This window comes from Danaus plexippus, chromosome Z, assembly GCF_018135715.1.
Source record: "Danaus plexippus chromosome Z, MEX_DaPlex, whole genome shotgun sequence".
Taxonomy (NCBI): Eukaryota; Metazoa; Arthropoda; class Insecta; order Lepidoptera; family Nymphalidae; genus Danaus; species Danaus plexippus.
In genome coordinates, this window is record NC_083559.1 from 11897813 (window position 1) to 11917403 (window position 19591).

The window sequence follows — 19591 nt, forward strand, 5'->3', positions numbered from 1 at the left end:
GGTCTGGAGGCCGACGCAGAGATATCTTCTGGGATTTTGTATTGTTTCTCATACGTATCCATCATTATAGTCCAGTTAAATTAATTTGAATAAAATCGCCGAATATATACATAAATATGCATTAACAAGCACTTAGGTCAAGTAACACTAAGAAAAACATTAAATGCTAATTAATTAACGTCATTAAGAAAATCTAATGTCTCCTCCATTCTACATGATACTGGCAGAATATAGTGTGCACAGTTGGAGGCCGTATTTAAAACAACCAACCGACCAACCAAGAGAATGGAATGACCGTACATCATAAAAATTTTGAGTTCGCATGTCTACAATCTCGACTAAGGAGTGTTTTTTATTAAGACACAAAAGACAATATAAATTTTTTTAAGACATTTTGAAACTTATTACAATTTATCTTGTGTTTTACATTTTTGTATAAACAAATTTTTGCTGTACATTTGGAACTTTTATTATTATAATACATAACTACAATCTGCATTAAGTGATATAGAATTATCAATAAATTTAGACGAAACAGCTAAGAAAGGAAAAATGTTAGAGAAACCGTTTAAAAAAAAAGTAAATAAATTTCAAAACACTTTATTAATAAACAAATAGCACCTTTTGGTAACTCGTTTTAGAAATTACGAAAAAATATCAATAAAAAAAAATATACAATTCATTAATTATTACTAATATTAGTTGAGATTAATTTAGCCTTTAATTGTTAAAATAAGATCAATCGCCAAAACAAAGATGCATATTCAAATTCTTATACATATAAAGGGATACACAATATATAATAAAAGAATAAAATCAATAACCAGTGTGCTGTCGTGTCCAACGTATAAGCCACTGCAAGTGTTTATCATACAATTCAAGAGTAATACTAAAGATTATATGTCAATACATTTTTTTTATATATAGTCTATGTTTCTTTGGAGCAGAGTGGGCAAGCTAGGGTTCCCATTGGATCCCAGGCTGGCAACATTTTCGGTTGCTGCTTAAACACATCAAGTACATCAGATGGCACATACTTTTTGTCTACAACCACCTGAAATTTATAAAATTATTTGTTTATATGTAATGAAAATGAACTGTTTTATTGATTAAAAAAAAAGTTGCAATAGTGATACATATTGAGGAAATATCTGTCAATATTTAATTCCATGTGTCCAGTGATTGTTTCCTAATTTAAAACATCAACAAGGAAAATCATACGTATTAGTAATATAAAAAAAATCACATACAACTATAAAATAATATATATGGACTAGCTATGATAATTTGTGCGGAAGGTTCTCATAACTCACATAAAACATAATATAGGTGAGGGTGAAAAAAAAGTTTAAAGATTTGTTTCTTAATATTGCATTAATTTTAGTGATACTATGAATTACGTATTGTATGTTTATTTGCTTATCTTTAATAACAAAGAAAACTATATATATATGTATGTTTATACAATAATTTAGGTGACTTTTTAAATAACATGGGCTTAAACTATAAGAAATGTGGTTCTACCCATCCAATTATGGATATACTCACTTGAAACCAAGTTTTTGATATTTTTGTAATTACCTCAAAAACAAATTCCTCAAACCACGACTTTGTCAGTAGCAGATATCCCTTGTCGTATTCTTTGTCACCATACGAGTTTTCCACTCGGAATTTTTGAATGTTGCCCTGTTCCTGATACATCAAAGTAATGTTATTGGCTTAATTTAATGTGTATAGCGATAATGTAAATTACAAGTTGGTTTATAAATATCAGAAAATTAATATTAGTTTGGAAGAATAATAGATCTTATAAGTATAATGATATTTAGGATACAATGTCTCTAAATAAAAACAAATTTCCCTTAATATGAGAGTTCTGACAAGTAAGGTAAACATTGATAGTAAATTAAGTTTGAGTAAATAGATCAAAAGAACATTTATACAGTACAAAAAGACCAGTGTAGGTTGATGAGAACAAACATTCGAATGACTTTTAAACTAAATTACGAGATTGCACAAATAAATATAATATATAACACATATAAGTATATTTATAAAGAAAAATCGATCATTATGACAAAAAAAAAATCATAAATGGACATGTTATACTACAGATATACTTATATATATGTACATATATCATATTTGTATACAAGGTGTTCATTTGTGCACTTTGTGTATTTTATATTATTATTATTATTATGCCTGTGATTATATTACTAACATCTATTCCTACAGCTGTAAAGACCATTGCGTGCGTCATACAAGAGTCCCCATACAAGAGACGGTCTGCTTTGCAGAGACCTATCTGAACCTCCGTGTTGAATACCAGACGGTAGTCCTGACTGTGAACACATTATGTTATATTTTTAACAATATTCTATTGCATTTTAAATATTACTATTGGAATTCAAATCAATAATGTCCCTTGTATAATGTGATAATCAGTAAGCCATTAACAAATTCTTCTTTCTATCTTTGGATTCTTGAATATCTATAAGAACGATTTTAAATAGATTTTTTGTGTTATCAATTATATTTAGTATGTATGTAGTAATGAGTTTATATTCCTAACTAGTAAATTAGGCTCAGAATACATGATTGGGTTTAAATATGCATGACAACATTTTGGGCTATAACAAAATATTATTCTTGTTATATTGTTGATACAGCATTGATGACAATATTAGCTTGAACCAAACTTTATGTTTTTTAATTTTTAAAAAAGCAATACTCTAGAATAAAACATCAAATTTAAACATCTTTTCTAGTCTGTGGAAGTCTGTGTTTTCTCCAAATTTTCACTGCAAAAGGGAATAGGTTTTTACTGTGACTATACTTGCATCAGGTGGTATAAAAAGTCATATGCTATCCAGTTCTTATATAAAAAAGTTGAATTATCAATATATAGTGAGGAGACAATGTGGCAAAGTAATATATAATTGGTATGATGTGTCTTAACTGTCTTCACTTCTAAGTTCCTAGATAATTTATATTTTATATAATAGGGTGTGGAGAATCAGGAATTTCATTTTCGTGCTATATATAATAAACTTACGCGTCCAAATCTTCAAGACCATTTTTCCTTTCGAATCTCTTACTTACTTCGGAACCAAACCAGACAGCCTCACCACCCTCTATACTATCTGCTACGACTCTGCAATAAAAAAATGATTAATTTATTTATTTCCGTGTGAAGTCAAAATTAGGTTTCAATATTTAATAATACAAACCGCATGAGAGTCTCTATGGGTTGATTGTTGTAGGCTGTTTCACGTCCTCCTACCACGTTACCGAGACACTGTAGGGTGTAGAGTGCGCCAAAGGGATTGGACGACCGCGGGTCGCTCACCAGACATACCTGGATACGGGATATTCTACATTAATTTCTAATACGATAAGCGCTTTTAGATACTTTTGATAGCCGATTTTTACACAAACTAATAAGTCTAATCGACTTTACTATCATACTTTTGACAGTAAATATTTTATATGGACTGCGAGACAAAACTCAAATGTTCTAAATACCTTGTCATCTACATTGTACAATGGCTTCACATGCTTCTGGTAGAACTCTTGAGGTGTTAGAGGACCGAAGCTATTATAAGCCTTCTCTTTGTTGTAATACTCAAAAGTGAACTTGTCAGGAGGGGTCCCTGCAACAGATAAGCGTAGTGACCAATAAAGTTATATTAAATTCATAGTATATATACTGTGCTGGGCAAGACTGAATGACAGATGCTGATATAACAAGGTGATCTACCTACATTACACTAGACATCATATTATTTAACAATACCGAGCAAGTGTAATTAATATATAACAAGATGTTACAAACATGTTGGTGATATGCAACTTGGAGAAGAGAAGCGTGGAAAACATACAACCTAGTGGAATTCACAGACACAAGAATTGGTCAGTACTATGTAAAATTTAATGTAGGCAAATTTTGTAAATGTATATATATTAGTAACGAACCTAGGCATGTAGCTACGATGTTGTATATGACAGCTGTCTGTTTGTCGATTGCGTTCTGAATGACGTCTTCCGCGACCTTAGAGTCGACCATGTCACGCAATTCCTTGGCATATTCGCGTAACTGTACGGAAGTAAATGTTTTTAGACTAAGTTTTAAAAGAGACCCACTAGAATAGTGTTCCAGTAACATAAAAATAAATTAAGTAAAATCTATAATATTATATTTTATGTACCATATATAAATATTTTGATATCAATATATAACAATATACCTTGGTCTTAATTAGCGCGTTCATGTGCAGACTTCTCCTAGAGCTGAATGATTCCGGGAAGCATTTCTTTGGCATCAGGCCGTACTTGTTAACCAGATTCACTATCATGTCCCACTGACCGCCGTCGTTTATTGGATCCTGAAACAGTATTATATAATTAATCAAACCTCTTTTTAACATTTGGCTAGTTTTTTTTTGTTAGGTAATACAACCAGCCAGTGATATATTAGATTTTTTTTAAAGTAATATAAATCTGCATAATAAATAACAAAAAATTAATTCGCTTCAATTTGCAATATATAGATAGGAAAGCATATAAAAAATACAATATTAAGATTGCTTTGCACAAACATAGCTATTATATAATTGTGTTCATCTCAATAAAGCAAAATATGACTTAAAACACTTAAAATTTTTATGTATATAATTGAATTGATTATTAAAAGAGGTTTTCCATGAAATCATGAACTGTGAAGTAAATAAACATTTTCAATTGAATTGTGATATTATTGTTTATTATTCATTACGAAATCTGAGTAATTAAATAAACTCAGGAGTAATGTTGGCTATTTAATAACATAGTTAATTTTTATAGCAATAAAATCAATACACTCCATCACTTGGGGGTCTCAAATACGGCTTATATTTTAAAGTGTATGTTGCAATAGCATTAATTAAATTATTGTGATAAGTGTAATGAATAATAAATGCTTATCATTTTATTGTTCGCACATGCTACATATTTGATAATGGTGATAAAACAACACTCAACATATCTTTCTATGAAATTTATCTAATATAAAAATCTCTGTCTTTTCATGTTATAACCAACTGAATTGATTGAATAACTTATATATATATATATATAATATGCATATTAAGGTATGATGCGAAAATCAGTAAGCCATCAATGTTTACATAAACCATCAATTCTCTTTATAGTTCTTACTTCATAGTTAGTGTTGCTTGTTAAAAAAAATATTTTATTTGTGTAATAATCAAGTCTTTTCAGTTCTAAAATATAAATTAAACTGTTTTTATATGTATTGTACATTATCAGGGAGTATTAATAAATTATGTAAAGGAATAGTTCATCAAAATGAATATGTAAAAGATAAGTATATGAAACAATGAAGTATTATGAAAACCAATAATCCTATTGCAGAGATAAGTTTGACTTTATCAGTAATTACTACACTTGTATTATGAGAGATTGAGCAGTTGTTATCAGAGTCAATATCATTTATTACCAGTAAATAGTGTACAAATGCATACACATATAGTTTACAGAATGTTTGTAGAAAATTAAGTGTTGTATGATATATATGACATATTGCAGTATGTAAATACATAATTAACACCCATCAAGCTGTTTGAAAGACATATTCAAAAACTTATTAACAATGTATATAGATATGAGACAAGCAGATAACAGGTATATATAAATATTAAAGTAATCATAAAATAACATGTTTGCATATAAAGCAACCTGCCGGGCATAAGACATCCAAGAACAAAGAATATTCTTTATTCAAAAAATTCATTATAATGTTGGATATAACATTCATAGACATACATTAACATATTACATTACAAATCTTTGAATTTATATGACAATACCTTAAGCAGAAAGTTGACAAGTCGTCCGTCAAGCTTCTCCCCTTGTTTGGCCGTTTTAACAATGTTGTTCAACCAGTAGTGAGATCTCTCAATCTTATCCCAAAAGAACAGGTAACTGTAATTTAAATAAGGCAGATTAAAGTGATTATATGGTATCAGTTACATTTGGTTGTTTAATATACTGTGTAACACTGTTCATAATGAATATCAATCAAAACTTAGTCACTGTTTTATATTAATGAATCTGTATATACAAAAAGATTGAAATTTGGATTACATTTTACAGAAGAAATTTTCTATATTCACACAAACAGAAAAGTTGTCCATTAAGGATCATTGTTATCTGATAAGTATGTGTATAAGAATTATAAATATTTGTTGTTCACATAGTAATTAATTTAATACAACTAATATTTCAATTTGTCAGCATCATATTTCTATAGATATAAGATTCATAATTGCTTAAGTTTGTATACTACCAACCATACCACAATTTTCCCTATTACGCTTTTAGCTAGAATGAGTAAGAAACATAAATATACCTTTGCGAGAATTCAAATTCTTCAATGCCATATTTCTTCATGAACGGCAGTCTTATCACATTTAGAGCGGCAAACAGCCAGCACCGACCAGAATTTTCCTGGTTTGTCACAGGCTTTCCTTCTGACTCTATCTATAAATGTTGACAAACATGAAATTTTTCTATAACACTATTTGAAAAACATGTTTGTCTAATAACCTGTTAGTTTTAAAATAGATGCCAGTGATTATTACCTTAACATTGTAAACATGGAGAGATCTATCAGTCTTTCTTCTGCTAATAGCTACTTCAAATGGATCAAAGCGGGTGCAAACATTTTGAGCTAGTTCATTTTTAGGACAGCCATAGAAGTCATTTTTTAGTTTTTCTAAACTTTCAAGAGTCAAAGGTTCTGAAAGAAAACAATATTGAAAAATTATTAGTGTTATATCTCTCTTGTGGTATGTTTATATATTGCTATATAATAGATTTCAGTTTCCTTCCAATAACTTCATATAGAGTCATAAATATTATTGGGATACACAAAAATTTTCTTTTTATTCTATCAAACAACTTTTTGAGGGGTCTGATAATAATTTTCTTTTGACTATACTCTTTAAAAGCTATGACAATACAAACCCTGACTCCCAAAGTCTCCTTCACTTACACTCTCCAGTTTGTATTTAATTAAAACAGATGTTTCATACAAATGAACTCACTTGAGAAACATTTAGTATTCTTGTATCTTAAAAATGTTATATTCACAATTCTATATAAAGGTAGTTTCATAAACACGTTCATTTCATGTTGTACCCATTATAATAAAATTAAATATAGAGCATCTTCAAGGTTTAAATCCCCTATATTTCTGACGAAATAATGACCTGACAAATACTGATTGACATGGATTTTTTTTTCATCTGGTCTCCTATAACATTTATATACGGTCATACTGTTAATTTAAAATAAAAGAACGTTGCCACGTTCTTAAATACAAAGCAAAAAGGTTGAAAAACAATATAATTAACAAAGGTACTTACTGGAAGACATAGCAGCGGAAGTTATTTTTATTCTAGAAAAACTGTTAGTCAAAATACGTGTTATCAACTTGGGATTTATAATCATTTAATCCAAAACTGAAGATAAATTACGACAATATGCCTCTAGAGTGCACTTTATAGCTATCTAGCTATGCCTGTAGAGGTTGAAAATTGAAATCTGCTAAGTAATTTGGTAGGGTTGCCAGTTTAGACACAATAAAAATTTATTATTTCATATTTAATTGACAATCCTTAAAAAATGCTATTTGTACGTTATACAATTTCTATTTCAAACAATTTTACATAAATTTTTAGTATGAAATACATTTAAATTATAATTCATGTAACTATAAGGTTTATAGTAAAGGTACTCACTTAAATAAATAAGTAAATGTACCTACTTATAATAAATCTTTATAGATACTCATACAAGATTCAATCTAGGTTCTTTCTTATTATGTTTTTGATAAGAATTGGTATTGTCTTATTGTACTATAATTTAAGATAAAAGAAACCAATAACTGCAATGATGTCTATATATAAATTAGGGCAATAACACGAATTTTAAAACACACAACTAAGTATAATAATTTAAAAAAGCATTCAATTAGAATTTGCGAAAAAAATCAATACATTTTGTTTTAACACAGTTGGTAACACCAACACTAGGGGTGAGTTATGTAAAGGCTGAATATATTTCACCCTTCAACTACATAGTTAATAAATTTATGTAAGTTTTTAATTATTCTGCGACTATTTAATATAACAATTGAATAAAAATGGCATTAAAAGCCTACGAAGATGCGTGTATGAGAGCTGAATTATTTGGACAACCTAAGCCCGACAGAGATGAGTTTCTGTCAAAACATAAACATTTAGATGTCTCGGAATTTGAAGAAGTGGACATAAACAGCACAGAGGTAATTTTCATATTATTTGCAAAAAAAAAAAGTATATTCTCATGCTCCAAAATATTCTTATCATTATTGAAACGTCGATCGTCAACTTTGCTAATGTTTTTCTGGCAGGATTTTGTTTTCTTAATCGATTTTTCTATGCAAGGCAATAAATTTATGTACCTAATGAGTATAGTATCGTATAGTATCTTTTTGGTGTGTCTTATAATAAAAAATAATGATAAATCTTTTAATGTGGCTTAAAAACAGTACAAACGTCCTTTATGTAACTATAGTTATTGCGTCATAAAAGCGAATTATAATGCAGTTATATAAGTTTTAACGAAATAACGTAGATGTCATTGCAAAATACTTTTGAAACGAACTTGTATTATGGGTTATAATTTTTATAGGAAAACTTTGTTTAATATGTGCTTATAAACTTAGAATTAATTGTATATATTAATTTTATATAACTATAATGCATATTTCTAAGAAACCCTTTTTTTTTTCAAATTAATATTTTAAGTTGTATTGTGTTCTAAGTAATAAAAATATTTGCTTTGTATATCAAAAATTCTTTTCAAATTAAGAAGCTATTATGTAATTTAAAATTTTACAATTTTATTATATCTATATACCCCATTTAAAACGTTATTGCTTTGCGAGTTTTAGAGATAAAATATTATCATATTAACATGATTTGTTTCTTGTTCTTTGTTTTGATAGGTAGAGGTTTAATAGGTAGAGAATGATATTATGGACTGTTTTCAAAGAACCTCGAAAGTCTAAACCGAATAATAATAGGTATAAAAAGAGATTTCACAATATTTCAGCAGCCAGATATAGGTTTCTGTTAAATATACTACAATTATTGTATAACGATGCCTATAAAACAGCCTACTATTAATTTACCTACTATTAAGTTAATAAGATATATTAGTCTCGTAAGTTTTTGAGAATTATTATAAATGTATGCTAATTAAACTTCAAATTTAAGTGTGCAAAGACTTGAAGCACTAAAATAAGGGTATTTGAAATAGATATGTACATACTTATAATAACAGAAAGAGCTCATGAAGACGTTAAATTTTCGTTTAAACTGGTCTCAGCGGTTCATATGCAGAACGTGTATCAGATATCAGAAATATCAAATTTGAAGGAAATATCACCAATACACAGCTGATATAGTTTTGCAGATATCATATACCTATACATAAAATAGTTCAATATGGGCTGTAGAAGGAAAAGTTACTGAGAAATGTGAAAAGTTTATAAAAAAAAGTTCGACTGCAAGGCCGGGTGTGAAAATTCCTATTTAGTTATCGTTATTGAATAAGATCAGTAAGCGCTTTTCTAATTTGTACGCTTAGTCATGTTGTCATTGTCATGTTACATATGGAACGTTAACAGTCTTTCATTGATAAATTTCTTCATATTATAATATTTACGTAGCTTATTTAATGAGATACGTATCTGCCGATGCAAGCTTGGACTATACTAGCACCATCTACGAATGTAGCAAATATTATCAAAGGATATCCGTGTAGTAATAAACCGCGCCTGGACTTTAGATAGCTAAAAAAATTTCGTCCAGGTTGAATTATAAGTCCAAACATTAAACTTATTAGAATGGCTTTGACTTAGACCAGAAAATATAAAGCATATGAAAACTGTAGCATTAATATATATTAATAAGAACGTTGTAAGAAATATTGGGAAGGAATAACTAATATTATGATGTAACGTCTCTGTCGAATGCAGACTACAAAGTCGGATACCCTAACAGCTTGTCAGGTCATTTACCCATATAGCGGATGTGTATAAAGGTGTAAAAGATGCGAATTTGTTGATGCCCATACCGGATATCTTAAGGGATATGTGGTTATCTTTATGTGTCCCACCATGAGGGCATTAAGAGAATGCAGATTCACCATTTATGGTATTGAAAAGATTGATAGTATTTTGTGGAAGACCGACAAATGTAAAGGCGTCAGAAAGGAGTTTTTACTAACAAATGTCAAGGTGACAGCAGATGAAGAAACAAAGAAAACGATCTTTTAGTGATTTGATGAACAAATAATCTTTTATTAATGGGATTGGAGGAGAGAATTGTACTGACAGTTATAACAGGAACACGATGTAAAATAAAATTGGTTATTTTTACATTACTTATAGGTATAGAAAATAAAGTCAACAAATTTAGTTAACAGTCATTAGGTAGCAGCGAATTCTGTCAACGTTGAGAATCCGGAAACAATAATATAAAATTATCTCCTATAAGCGGTGACGACTACAACTAGCAGAAACCTTCAATGAAATTCATATTGTCCTAAGAATATCGTGGCGGTCTTCCATGCATCCAGCACACATGTTTTAGAATCACGTAATAAAATTATAAACCACTTGAAATATTAAAATAAAAGAAGAAAGCAATAAAAGTATTTGATAGTTTTATATCATGTTAATCAAGTTTTATATCATGTTAATAAAAGATCTCTTAATTCAGAACCTATGATTAGCGGTTTTTTTATTATTATTTTGAACTTATTAAATTGGTTAATATTGATAATATTGTGAAAGATTTTAAACAAGAAACAGTTCGTGTCATCAGGGAACTCAAGTTTTGATCTTTAATAAAGTATCTGACCAATAAGTTGTGTTAAATATACCTAACTAGATTACAAAGATTTCAAAGGTCAGTTTTACAACTATTTACATTCCAGTAGCTTCAATATAAATAGCTGTAGATATACATGTGACTATTTAATAATAAAAGTTTGTGCTTCAATGAACAATGTGACAGATATTTTATGTTTTAAAAAATGAGAGAACAATAGGTACATGAAAATACACAGAGCATTATATTAATTGATTTAGTTGTACCTATTGATCGATTATTTTATTAGTCTTTAACGTATGAAAGTCAAGGATTGATCATAATTTATGTATTTGGTGATCAACACCAACATTGGACATTAACAGTTAGCCTTTTTTTTAATTTATAAGTTTTTATTGTTTAAGATTAGCTATTAAAGATATTTATTTAAAACGTAAAATGGAATTAAGAACAAAAGAAATAATAATAGTTAAATGTCATTTATGAACTACACTATATTTCATCACATATAAATTTTTGTTTGATGACATCATCCATCTTCATAGTTATTATCTATATATTTTTATGGGAATAATAATATTGTATGACAGCCAGAAATATTATTTGACACTTTTTTTTTATTAATCTGTAACAAAACTGTATATGTATCTAACAATCGAAATTTAAATTATGAGATATTCAAATCCTGTGTTAAGGATCCCTTTTTCAAAGACAAGATTTTATTTCCTTTTTTGTATCCTATTGATATATTTTATTTGATTTATGCTTTTTCTATATTTTTATAAGAAGTTTATTATTACATTATTAAGTTACAACTTATACAGACATGATAATTTCTTCTGTAATCTTTATCTGTGAGCTATTTTTGTACGTGACACTTTTCAGTTGTTCTCCAAGTTGAATATGTAGCTGTCTAAAGTCTATATTTAGAAAGATTTGAGTGAATATGGGATGTGACCTGTGAATAAATTATTTGTAGTAACATAAATGTATACATACATATATGTATGTACAAAATGTTTTATTCATGAAAAATAATAATGAAAAGATGGAAAATTATGGAAATTACGACTTTATGTATTGGTTAAATGATTTTAAATACATAAAATTAATATTTGATTTTGAAAACAGCTGCGTAAATTTAATTTTCACGAATATTTCTTTTTAAAATTTAAATGTATGTGTTTTTAATATATGTATATTTTTTCAAGTGCATCCGATTATTTACATGATGTAATTATATAAAAGATCGCTTTAATATTTTTACTTGGTTTCTGAATGTATGACATGACCTTTCATGGATGTATTTATTGGTTTTCTATACCCAGAAATGTTTAGGGTTGCACAAAAAAATGCAAAATTCTGTAACATTCACAGACATAAAGTTATTGTAAACGTTGAATAACAGCGTCCATAATTAAACTAGACGTTTTGTTATGTAAAGAGCATCTGTTCTGCAAAATAAAATTCACGTGTTTAAAATATTGTGCAACATACTATTAAGGATAAAAAATTTTATGTATAAATGGGGTGAAAGTTTTCTAAGTTTTCACCCCATTACACGTGAATATCTCAGTTTGTTTTATTTAAGATGCTTTTTAATTATTTCAGAACACGGCCATGTTGGATGAAGAATTAAGAGAAGCCAGTGGAGCTCTGACTGAGTTAAATACAATCCTTAATTCAACTCAAACAAAATTAAACCGACTAAAGGTAAATGAAAATTTATTCGAGTTATCAAAAAAACATTTATTAGATACATTCACTTTTATATTGTTCTTTCATATAAAACATTATATTACTCACCGTTTTAAATTGTATAACAATAATTTTGGTAACTATTTATACACTTAAAACAATTAAATAAAACGTCAGTGTATATAAACGTTTAAACATTCTGCAGGGCGTCTGCGGCACAGTTACAAACTTCTTCCGCATTAAACTTGCGGCGAAGGACAATTTATCTTACTCCAGCGAACCAAGTTATATCGGTCAGACAAATTACGATAAGGACTATATTCCTCCGAAAAATTCAGACGTGGGTTTTATAAATACAGGCCTTGGCCCCGACGACAATGAAATGACACCTCGCGCGAGCAATCACAAACAAAAAGGCGCTGACATTAATTCCGCGCTAGCAGATTTAGAAGCGATGGAAATTGTCGAGAATACATCTTTATTGGGTCAAGCGGCTGTTTTGGATCATCAGAGGAAAATTACATCTCAAATAAGCAAGTTGGATAAAATGATTCTTCAAGCAGACAGAGCTCAAGAGTCACTGAACAATCAAAATAAACAAATGAGGGCATTTCTTCGATAATTTCCTGGAAGTTACGCATGTTTTTTTCCGCTATAGCCAAATTACTTCAATCATCTGTTAAAGCTTCAAGACTTAGATATTCGTAAATGTGGTGTTGTTTGGTAAATAAGTACCTGTATAAATATATTAGACACTGTTAATTCCTTCTAATGTAAACCAACTGTTAGAAAATAATCTTATATAGACTAGTTGTGATTACTAATATATAATTGTGTTTAATATATTCCTGAAGTAATTTTAGCTCTAAAACAAACAAGAAGATTTCTTTCAGTCCCGAACCAATAACGTCTCGTAATGAAATATTCATATAGTTTTTGTTCTATAGTTTAGAATGATGGAACTTCTTCGTGCTTGCAAAAAAAAAGTTACCGACTGTTAACTGTTCGAATTTATTCCCCAACATTTCTTACAAAACTTTTCCGGAATCATGAAAATAGTCTCTATCGTGTTTCTTTATTCTGTCAACAATTGTGTATACTGGTTTTTAATTACTTAGTTGTTTAGTTAGGAGAACTTTTTTAATGTCAATCGTATGTCACGTTTAATTTTCTTTTTACTGACAGATATGAACTAGGGTTCTCAGCGAATTTCTTACCTAATATATACGTGTACTTGAAAAATAAATGTGAAAAAAATTATGTACATAAGTACTGCGAAATAACAAAAAGAAAAAAAAATATTAAAGCTAAGTATGAATCAAAATGATCTTTATATGTAATATAAATGTTAAATATATTCTATTTTCTGTTTTAAAGTAAAAGTTGTGTAATCCTCTTCGCAGACTCCCATGCAAGTGTTTACTCAATAAACGTTATTAACGTTTTGTGGGTATTCGCATAATATTAGTTGTGCAGCTTTGTATAAGTTTCCCTGGCCCTATTGTACTCGCTTTAACTAACTTCGTTACTAAAATATTACGATTTCTGTACAACTTATTTTCGTTCTCGTTAGCTGATGAGGTTCTAATGTTGGTAAATCTTATTGTGATGTGATGTTGGTGCTTCTCTTGTTATAAAGTATACTCTGTAGAAAGTGGTGTTAAAATGCTGCTAGTGTAGGTTTTGTAATCATAGTACGTTGTATTGATTAACGATATGTATATTAACATAAAAAAAAAATCTTAATTATTTTTCATATAGCTGGGTATTTATTCATACTTATATTTCGATTCAGTATATTTTTAACTGTATATCAATGATTTGATAGCTTGTTGACAAATAATAGCTGTGTGTATAGGGTGATATGAAATGTCAGATAGAATTCTTTAAATACATAGAAATACAGTTATTTTAGGTGCTTTACTGTGTGTATTATTTTATTACTTATATTGATTATTCCCGATTCATGATATTATAAACATATTAGTTCTTGTTATACAAACCTTTATAAAAGATTACGTAATATTCGTACATTATGAAATGTTTTCCTACTAGTCGCATTATTATATTATATAATAGTAAATACATATACGAATATTTGTATCATACCTCTTATACTCTTCCGGTACGTCATTTGTGAGCTGGCAGAAAATAATATAATAATTACAATATTGAGTGCAGTGTTATCATAAAAATTATATTGTCGACTTCAAAGTCGTTGTTCACAATGAAAGACCATGAATTAAATAGCTATTTATAATAATGTCTTATATAACAAAAATGTAGGCAGCGTAATTAAGTTGTAAAGATAAAATTTTATCCAATAAAACAGTTATATTAAAAAGTGTTGATCAAATTAAGTCAGTGTTATCGGAAGTGCATTCTGGACAGAATATGAACATCAAAGACCTATCGACATTGCCTTGTCAAAGAGACAAGGGCAAACAAAAACGTTAAACGCAATCACATCAACCGTGAAGTCTTCGAATATATAAATGTTCTTATTAGCCCTGAGCTATCAATCTTGCTCAAATTTCCCGTAGAAATGTTACTGCTATTCGTTCTCACACATTTAATTATCTTCATAAAAGCCAATACATACCATAAATACCCGTACGTATTTCTTCTCGACGTCGGCAATGAAGAAATAGATAAAAGTGATATTGAGCAAATCCGATTGACCATTCCTGGAGGGTCAATGGCGGTGAAGTACCCCGCTGAAGGTGATGGTAATTTGATAGCGCACCTCAGAATAACTGCTATAGATTTTGGGATTGATTTAAAAGCTAACATCGCTGAAGGAGGCCCCGGCTACAAATACGTTGTGATAGTATTTTCTGGTAAGCCAGGAAAATCTTATGACGCTGTTGTTTCTATACAAACGCTGCCACTTGACGATGTTGATGACGTTAAGAGCGATGGTTGTAATAATAATGATCTGTCAAATGCTGTTGATGATGAGACCGATGATAACAATAATGAAAACACTGTCCAAGACGACACTGGTTCAGAATCGATGTCTGTATCCAACAGTCAATCTGAAGTGATGCAATCCAGTTCAAATGTTTATAAATATGCTGTGAACGACGTCTCTGTTTCTGGAATGCAAGAATCTCCAGATAACGATTTTCATGAATCTGTTGGAAATGTTGAACAGGAAGAGACCAATGTAAATAGTGATAATTATTCCCATGGTAATAGTTATATAAAAGACGATTCTTTCGAAAGTGATTCATCTGTTGTCTCTGGTAATAAACTGTCCGATAAATATATAGCTTTTAAGCCTCACATCTACGGAGGTATTAGATTTTACCCTCAAGCTGCTGTTTACACCCAAGGTACTTATAAACAAAGTGACGTTGACACGCCCTTATCTTTCGATGATGGTAACCAAAATGGATATAAATTTAATAAAAATCAAGCTGACGATGATGACGATGTGTCTGTAGATTATTGAAAAGCCAAAAGTTTACTTTAACCATTTTTAACAAAAAAAATTGTTTGGTCCTAAATAACTTGATAACTGGTTACACTTTTAAATGTTAAGCAAATCAATTGAAATGACTCGGTTTATTTTAAAACCGAAACAACATGTATCGAAAAATGTTGTGTGTTTATTTATTAAGGAATAAATATTAAATAGATAAAAATATTCACAATATTTGATTGTAATAACAATGGTGAGTCCTGGTGTCTAAGATCGAGTCAATGACTTGCAACTAAATCTATTAGTATAGATTCAATAAGAACTAAAGAAAATATTTTTGGGACATTCAGTTGACTATTTCTATATAATATCATCGAAGTAATTTAATTAATAATTTATTTAATTAAGTCTGAATTTTTTATCCACACAAAAAAAGTTTAACATAGAATGAAAATCACATGAATTCACGTGTGATGCTTTCTGTATGAATGATAAATGGACAGATAATGCAATGAACGATACCGGTTTATTTTTTAATAAACTATAATTACGTAATAAGTAATAAAGCAAAACACTGTTCTAAGGAAGCTTTTACTATGCCTTAGAAAATTATTGTCCTCATGCTTCGACATAAATACGTATACGTAGCTGTTATGTAACAAACTGTAAAAAGGTTTTTTAATTCAAAAATGACCTAATTTTAATGAATATCTTAAAATTACTATCGGGTTTTTCTTAGCGATACTTACTAAAATTCATTATTTTAAAATCTAGATTAACTGGAAATTTCCGCGGAGGTAGCATTCAATAAAAATATAGTTTTTTTGTTGTTTTGAGTGGCAGATCTAAGTGTTTTAAATTATGAATGCTCGATTAGTGGTTTAGGTACAACGAAAAGCAGAAAATTGATCATCAGAGAAAAGGAAAAAAATAGGAATTAAGTTTTCAAGAAAATATCAAAATCTACAAAGGACCTCTCATATATTGAATTTACGTCTTGAAGAGCCTCCTTCAAACCAATTTAAATTGAGAACAGAAAAACAAACACTTTGTATTTGTTATGCATTTGCATGCATATGTTTTATGGCAAGCGGCATTTCAATTTACTTTAATGGATACGTGTACAAATCGAGCCCTTGGATATCGATAAGCCACCATTATATCAACGTACTCGTGTGGTGTGGGCGTACACGCGCTCGCTCCATATATATCCACGTGAAAGTAATTTTTACCGTCAAAATGATCAACTCGGATAAAATAACGAAGTCGTACTCTGTATGGGGTAAAAATCAAAAGTATTGAAGTTTTACACGTTCCGTCATTTATTTCAATGACAATGACAGGTTCGTCATTGAAAATCGTAAATAAACATACATTTATGATTATATCAGTTAGTCTTTTATTGTTATATTATGAGCTAAATCTCCAATATTAATCAGCTACATACCTTATTTATCTTAATAAAGTTTCCTTTAAACATTTTCCATTTATTTATATACAAAATTTTAATTTTTTTGCGAAATAAGTTTAAAACAGACATGGAATTTTATATGAAAGAATATGTTTAATACTATGTATTTCACTAGACTTTAGCAGTGAATTCTTCACCAAACAAATAAAAAAAAAGTTATGGAATATTTTAATAACTAAAAAAATTTTAAAGATGCTATCAAAAATTTTTATTTGTAATTAATTACCTCCACAAGAATCTCTTACAAAATAAAAAAAAGGTTAAAGAAAAATAAAAAAAACACGTTAAAGAAAAAATACGGCGTTTAAAAATGGAACAATATTCGTTTATCTCATACAAACAAAACAAACGCTTCGATAACTGAATTCACATCTGTATGCACTGACGAGTGACGTTACTTGGTCGGGCTGTGTAACGGTCAATAAAATTGCAAATTTTGCTTTTTGAGGCAAAGAGATCTATCGAGATCAGCCCGTTCCATTATTCCAGATGTTTTAACAATCACATAACAGTTCCACGAAATAAGGCTAAAGTCAATAGTTTTCCTTTTATCGTTTTGTCGACACGAATGGGAGCGAACGTATTTCTGTTAATTTTTTTGTTACTTATTATGCTTATTTAACTTTTGTCTTGTCATACCTTCAATATAGATATATATATTATTGTATTCTATTTAATTACTAATAAAACGTTTTGACATTTTTTATAGTACATATTAATTTTGAGGGCTACACAATAATAAAATATGAACAGCTGAAACACATTTTAAATATATTAATTTATTACATAATAAAATATGTTTTTTATTATCACGGTCAGAATACAAAAACGTTTTGTTTAAATACGCCCTAGAGCATTTTAAAATGCGTTATAAAATATTTCATGTATAAAACAAAACTTTGCGGCTGGACGCTGCATATTTAGAACAAAAACGGTGACCGAATGAGATTTGAAATGGAAATGTCATGTCGAAAATAGAACGAGAGAACCGCTATCAAATAAGTACGTGAGAGTTAGACAGTTATATTTTTTTTTATTTAAGTTTTTTACTTGATATTTTTTCAGCTATTCATATAAGAATAAAACAATAGATCTAATTAAAATGAAACAAAAGAGATTCCTCTACAACTTTCTTTTATTTTCATCTGTCCAAATACTATTATGACTGTGAAGTTTACTTACAAAAAAAGTACCTATAAAGGCAAGTAAACCTTATGGATGCAATATACGAGTATATGCATCATAATTTTCCTGTTGGTACGCTATATACATTTTATTTTCAATATGTTTAGAATTGAATTAACTTCAAGGTTTTTAAAATAAGATATGGACGCCAAAAGGATTATAAAGTTTACAAACATATCATTTGAATGGGTTTATTAATATCTCTAATGTAGATCATTGGGTGCCCTAATTATTGTCGTATGATTCACAGAAACATTTATCGTTATGTTGGATTTATCGCTTATATTACAAATAATGATTTTGTTTATTTGACATTAACTTCAACAAGTTTTTGGTAACCTTATAATTTTTTTTTCATAATCTATAATCTCTTTCATAAATTTACATTATATATCTGTATCATTAATTGTAAAGACAAAGGTCCATTGGTTAAACATATATTTCAACAATCTATTGTATAAATACAAACAATAGCCCTATATAGAAATTAACTTTCAATTTTATTTGTGCTCAATTGAAATAACGAATCCGTCCTTCGTTCAAATGCTATCCATTAAAAAAAATAATGACAATAGAGTGCAATTTCAATTTTACGAGATCCCTGACATTTACAATTAGAGTTGATTCCAGGTTGACTGGAGCACGTGTAATAATTTTGTAAATAACACTAAGTGGAGTGTAACCAAATGAATCTTATTTTAGCCGAGGGTTTACTTACCTACTGGATGTTGGTTGCTCGTTTTTCTAACATCTAATTCGAGCGGTCGACTCACTTGTAGGAACGAGGAATCGTCATTTTAGTCTACAATAGTTTAATTTACTTCCAAAGCAGGACGTTACGCTTATTTTATATAATTTATACAA

The 19591-nt window shown here is 29.0% G+C and overlaps 2 protein-coding genes across 2 annotated transcripts; one reads left to right on the plus strand and one right to left on the minus strand.

Moving 5' to 3' along the window:
* Positions 1-584: 584 nt before the first annotated feature.
* Positions 585-7615, minus strand: LOC116777518 (bleomycin hydrolase). The gene is made up of 12 exons (XM_032671120.2): positions 7431-7615; positions 6645-6802; positions 6413-6543; positions 5871-5985; positions 4251-4388; positions 3979-4099; positions 3529-3656; positions 3234-3361; positions 3059-3157; positions 2225-2345; positions 1582-1692; positions 585-1054 (listed from the first exon to the last, which is right to left on the minus strand). Exons 1-12 carry the CDS (start codon positions 7513-7515, stop codon positions 929-931), a joined length of 1461 nt encoding a protein of 486 aa, XP_032527011.1. The 5' UTR covers positions 7516-7615; the 3' UTR covers positions 585-928.
* Positions 7616-8093: 478 nt separating this feature from the next.
* On the plus strand, positions 8094-14567 carry LOC116777803 (uncharacterized). Its single transcript, XM_032671525.2, has 3 exons — positions 8094-8350; positions 12558-12659; positions 12850-14567. Exons 1-3 carry the CDS (start codon positions 8210-8212, stop codon positions 13264-13266), a joined length of 660 nt encoding a protein of 219 aa, XP_032527416.1. The 5' UTR covers positions 8094-8209; the 3' UTR covers positions 13267-14567.
* The last annotated feature ends 5024 nt before the right edge of the window (positions 14568-19591 follow it).

Excerpts from the sequence above, each read along its gene's own strand:
- LOC116777518 (XM_032671120.2), bottom strand. The coding sequence starts at position 7,515 with ATGATTATAAATCCCAAGTTGATAACACGTATTTTGACTAACAGTTTT. Across the intron at positions 6,803-7,430 it reads TTCCGCTGCTATGTCTTCCA|AACCTTTGACTCTTGAAAGT; the intron begins GTAAGTACCTTT and ends GTTTTCTTTCAG. Across the intron at positions 4,100-4,250 it reads ACGCGCTAATTAAGACCAAG|TTACGCGAATATGCCAAGGA; the intron begins GTATATTGTTAT and ends ACTTCCGTACAG.
- LOC116777803 (XM_032671525.2), top strand. The coding sequence starts at position 8,210 with ATGGCATTAAAAGCCTACGAAGATGCGTGTATGAGAGCTGAATTATTT. Across the intron at positions 8,351-12,557 it reads TGGACATAAACAGCACAGAG|AACACGGCCATGTTGGATGA; the intron begins GTAATTTTCATA and ends TAATTATTTCAG. Across the intron at positions 12,660-12,849 it reads CAAAATTAAACCGACTAAAG|GGCGTCTGCGGCACAGTTAC; the intron begins GTAAATGAAAAT and ends AACATTCTGCAG.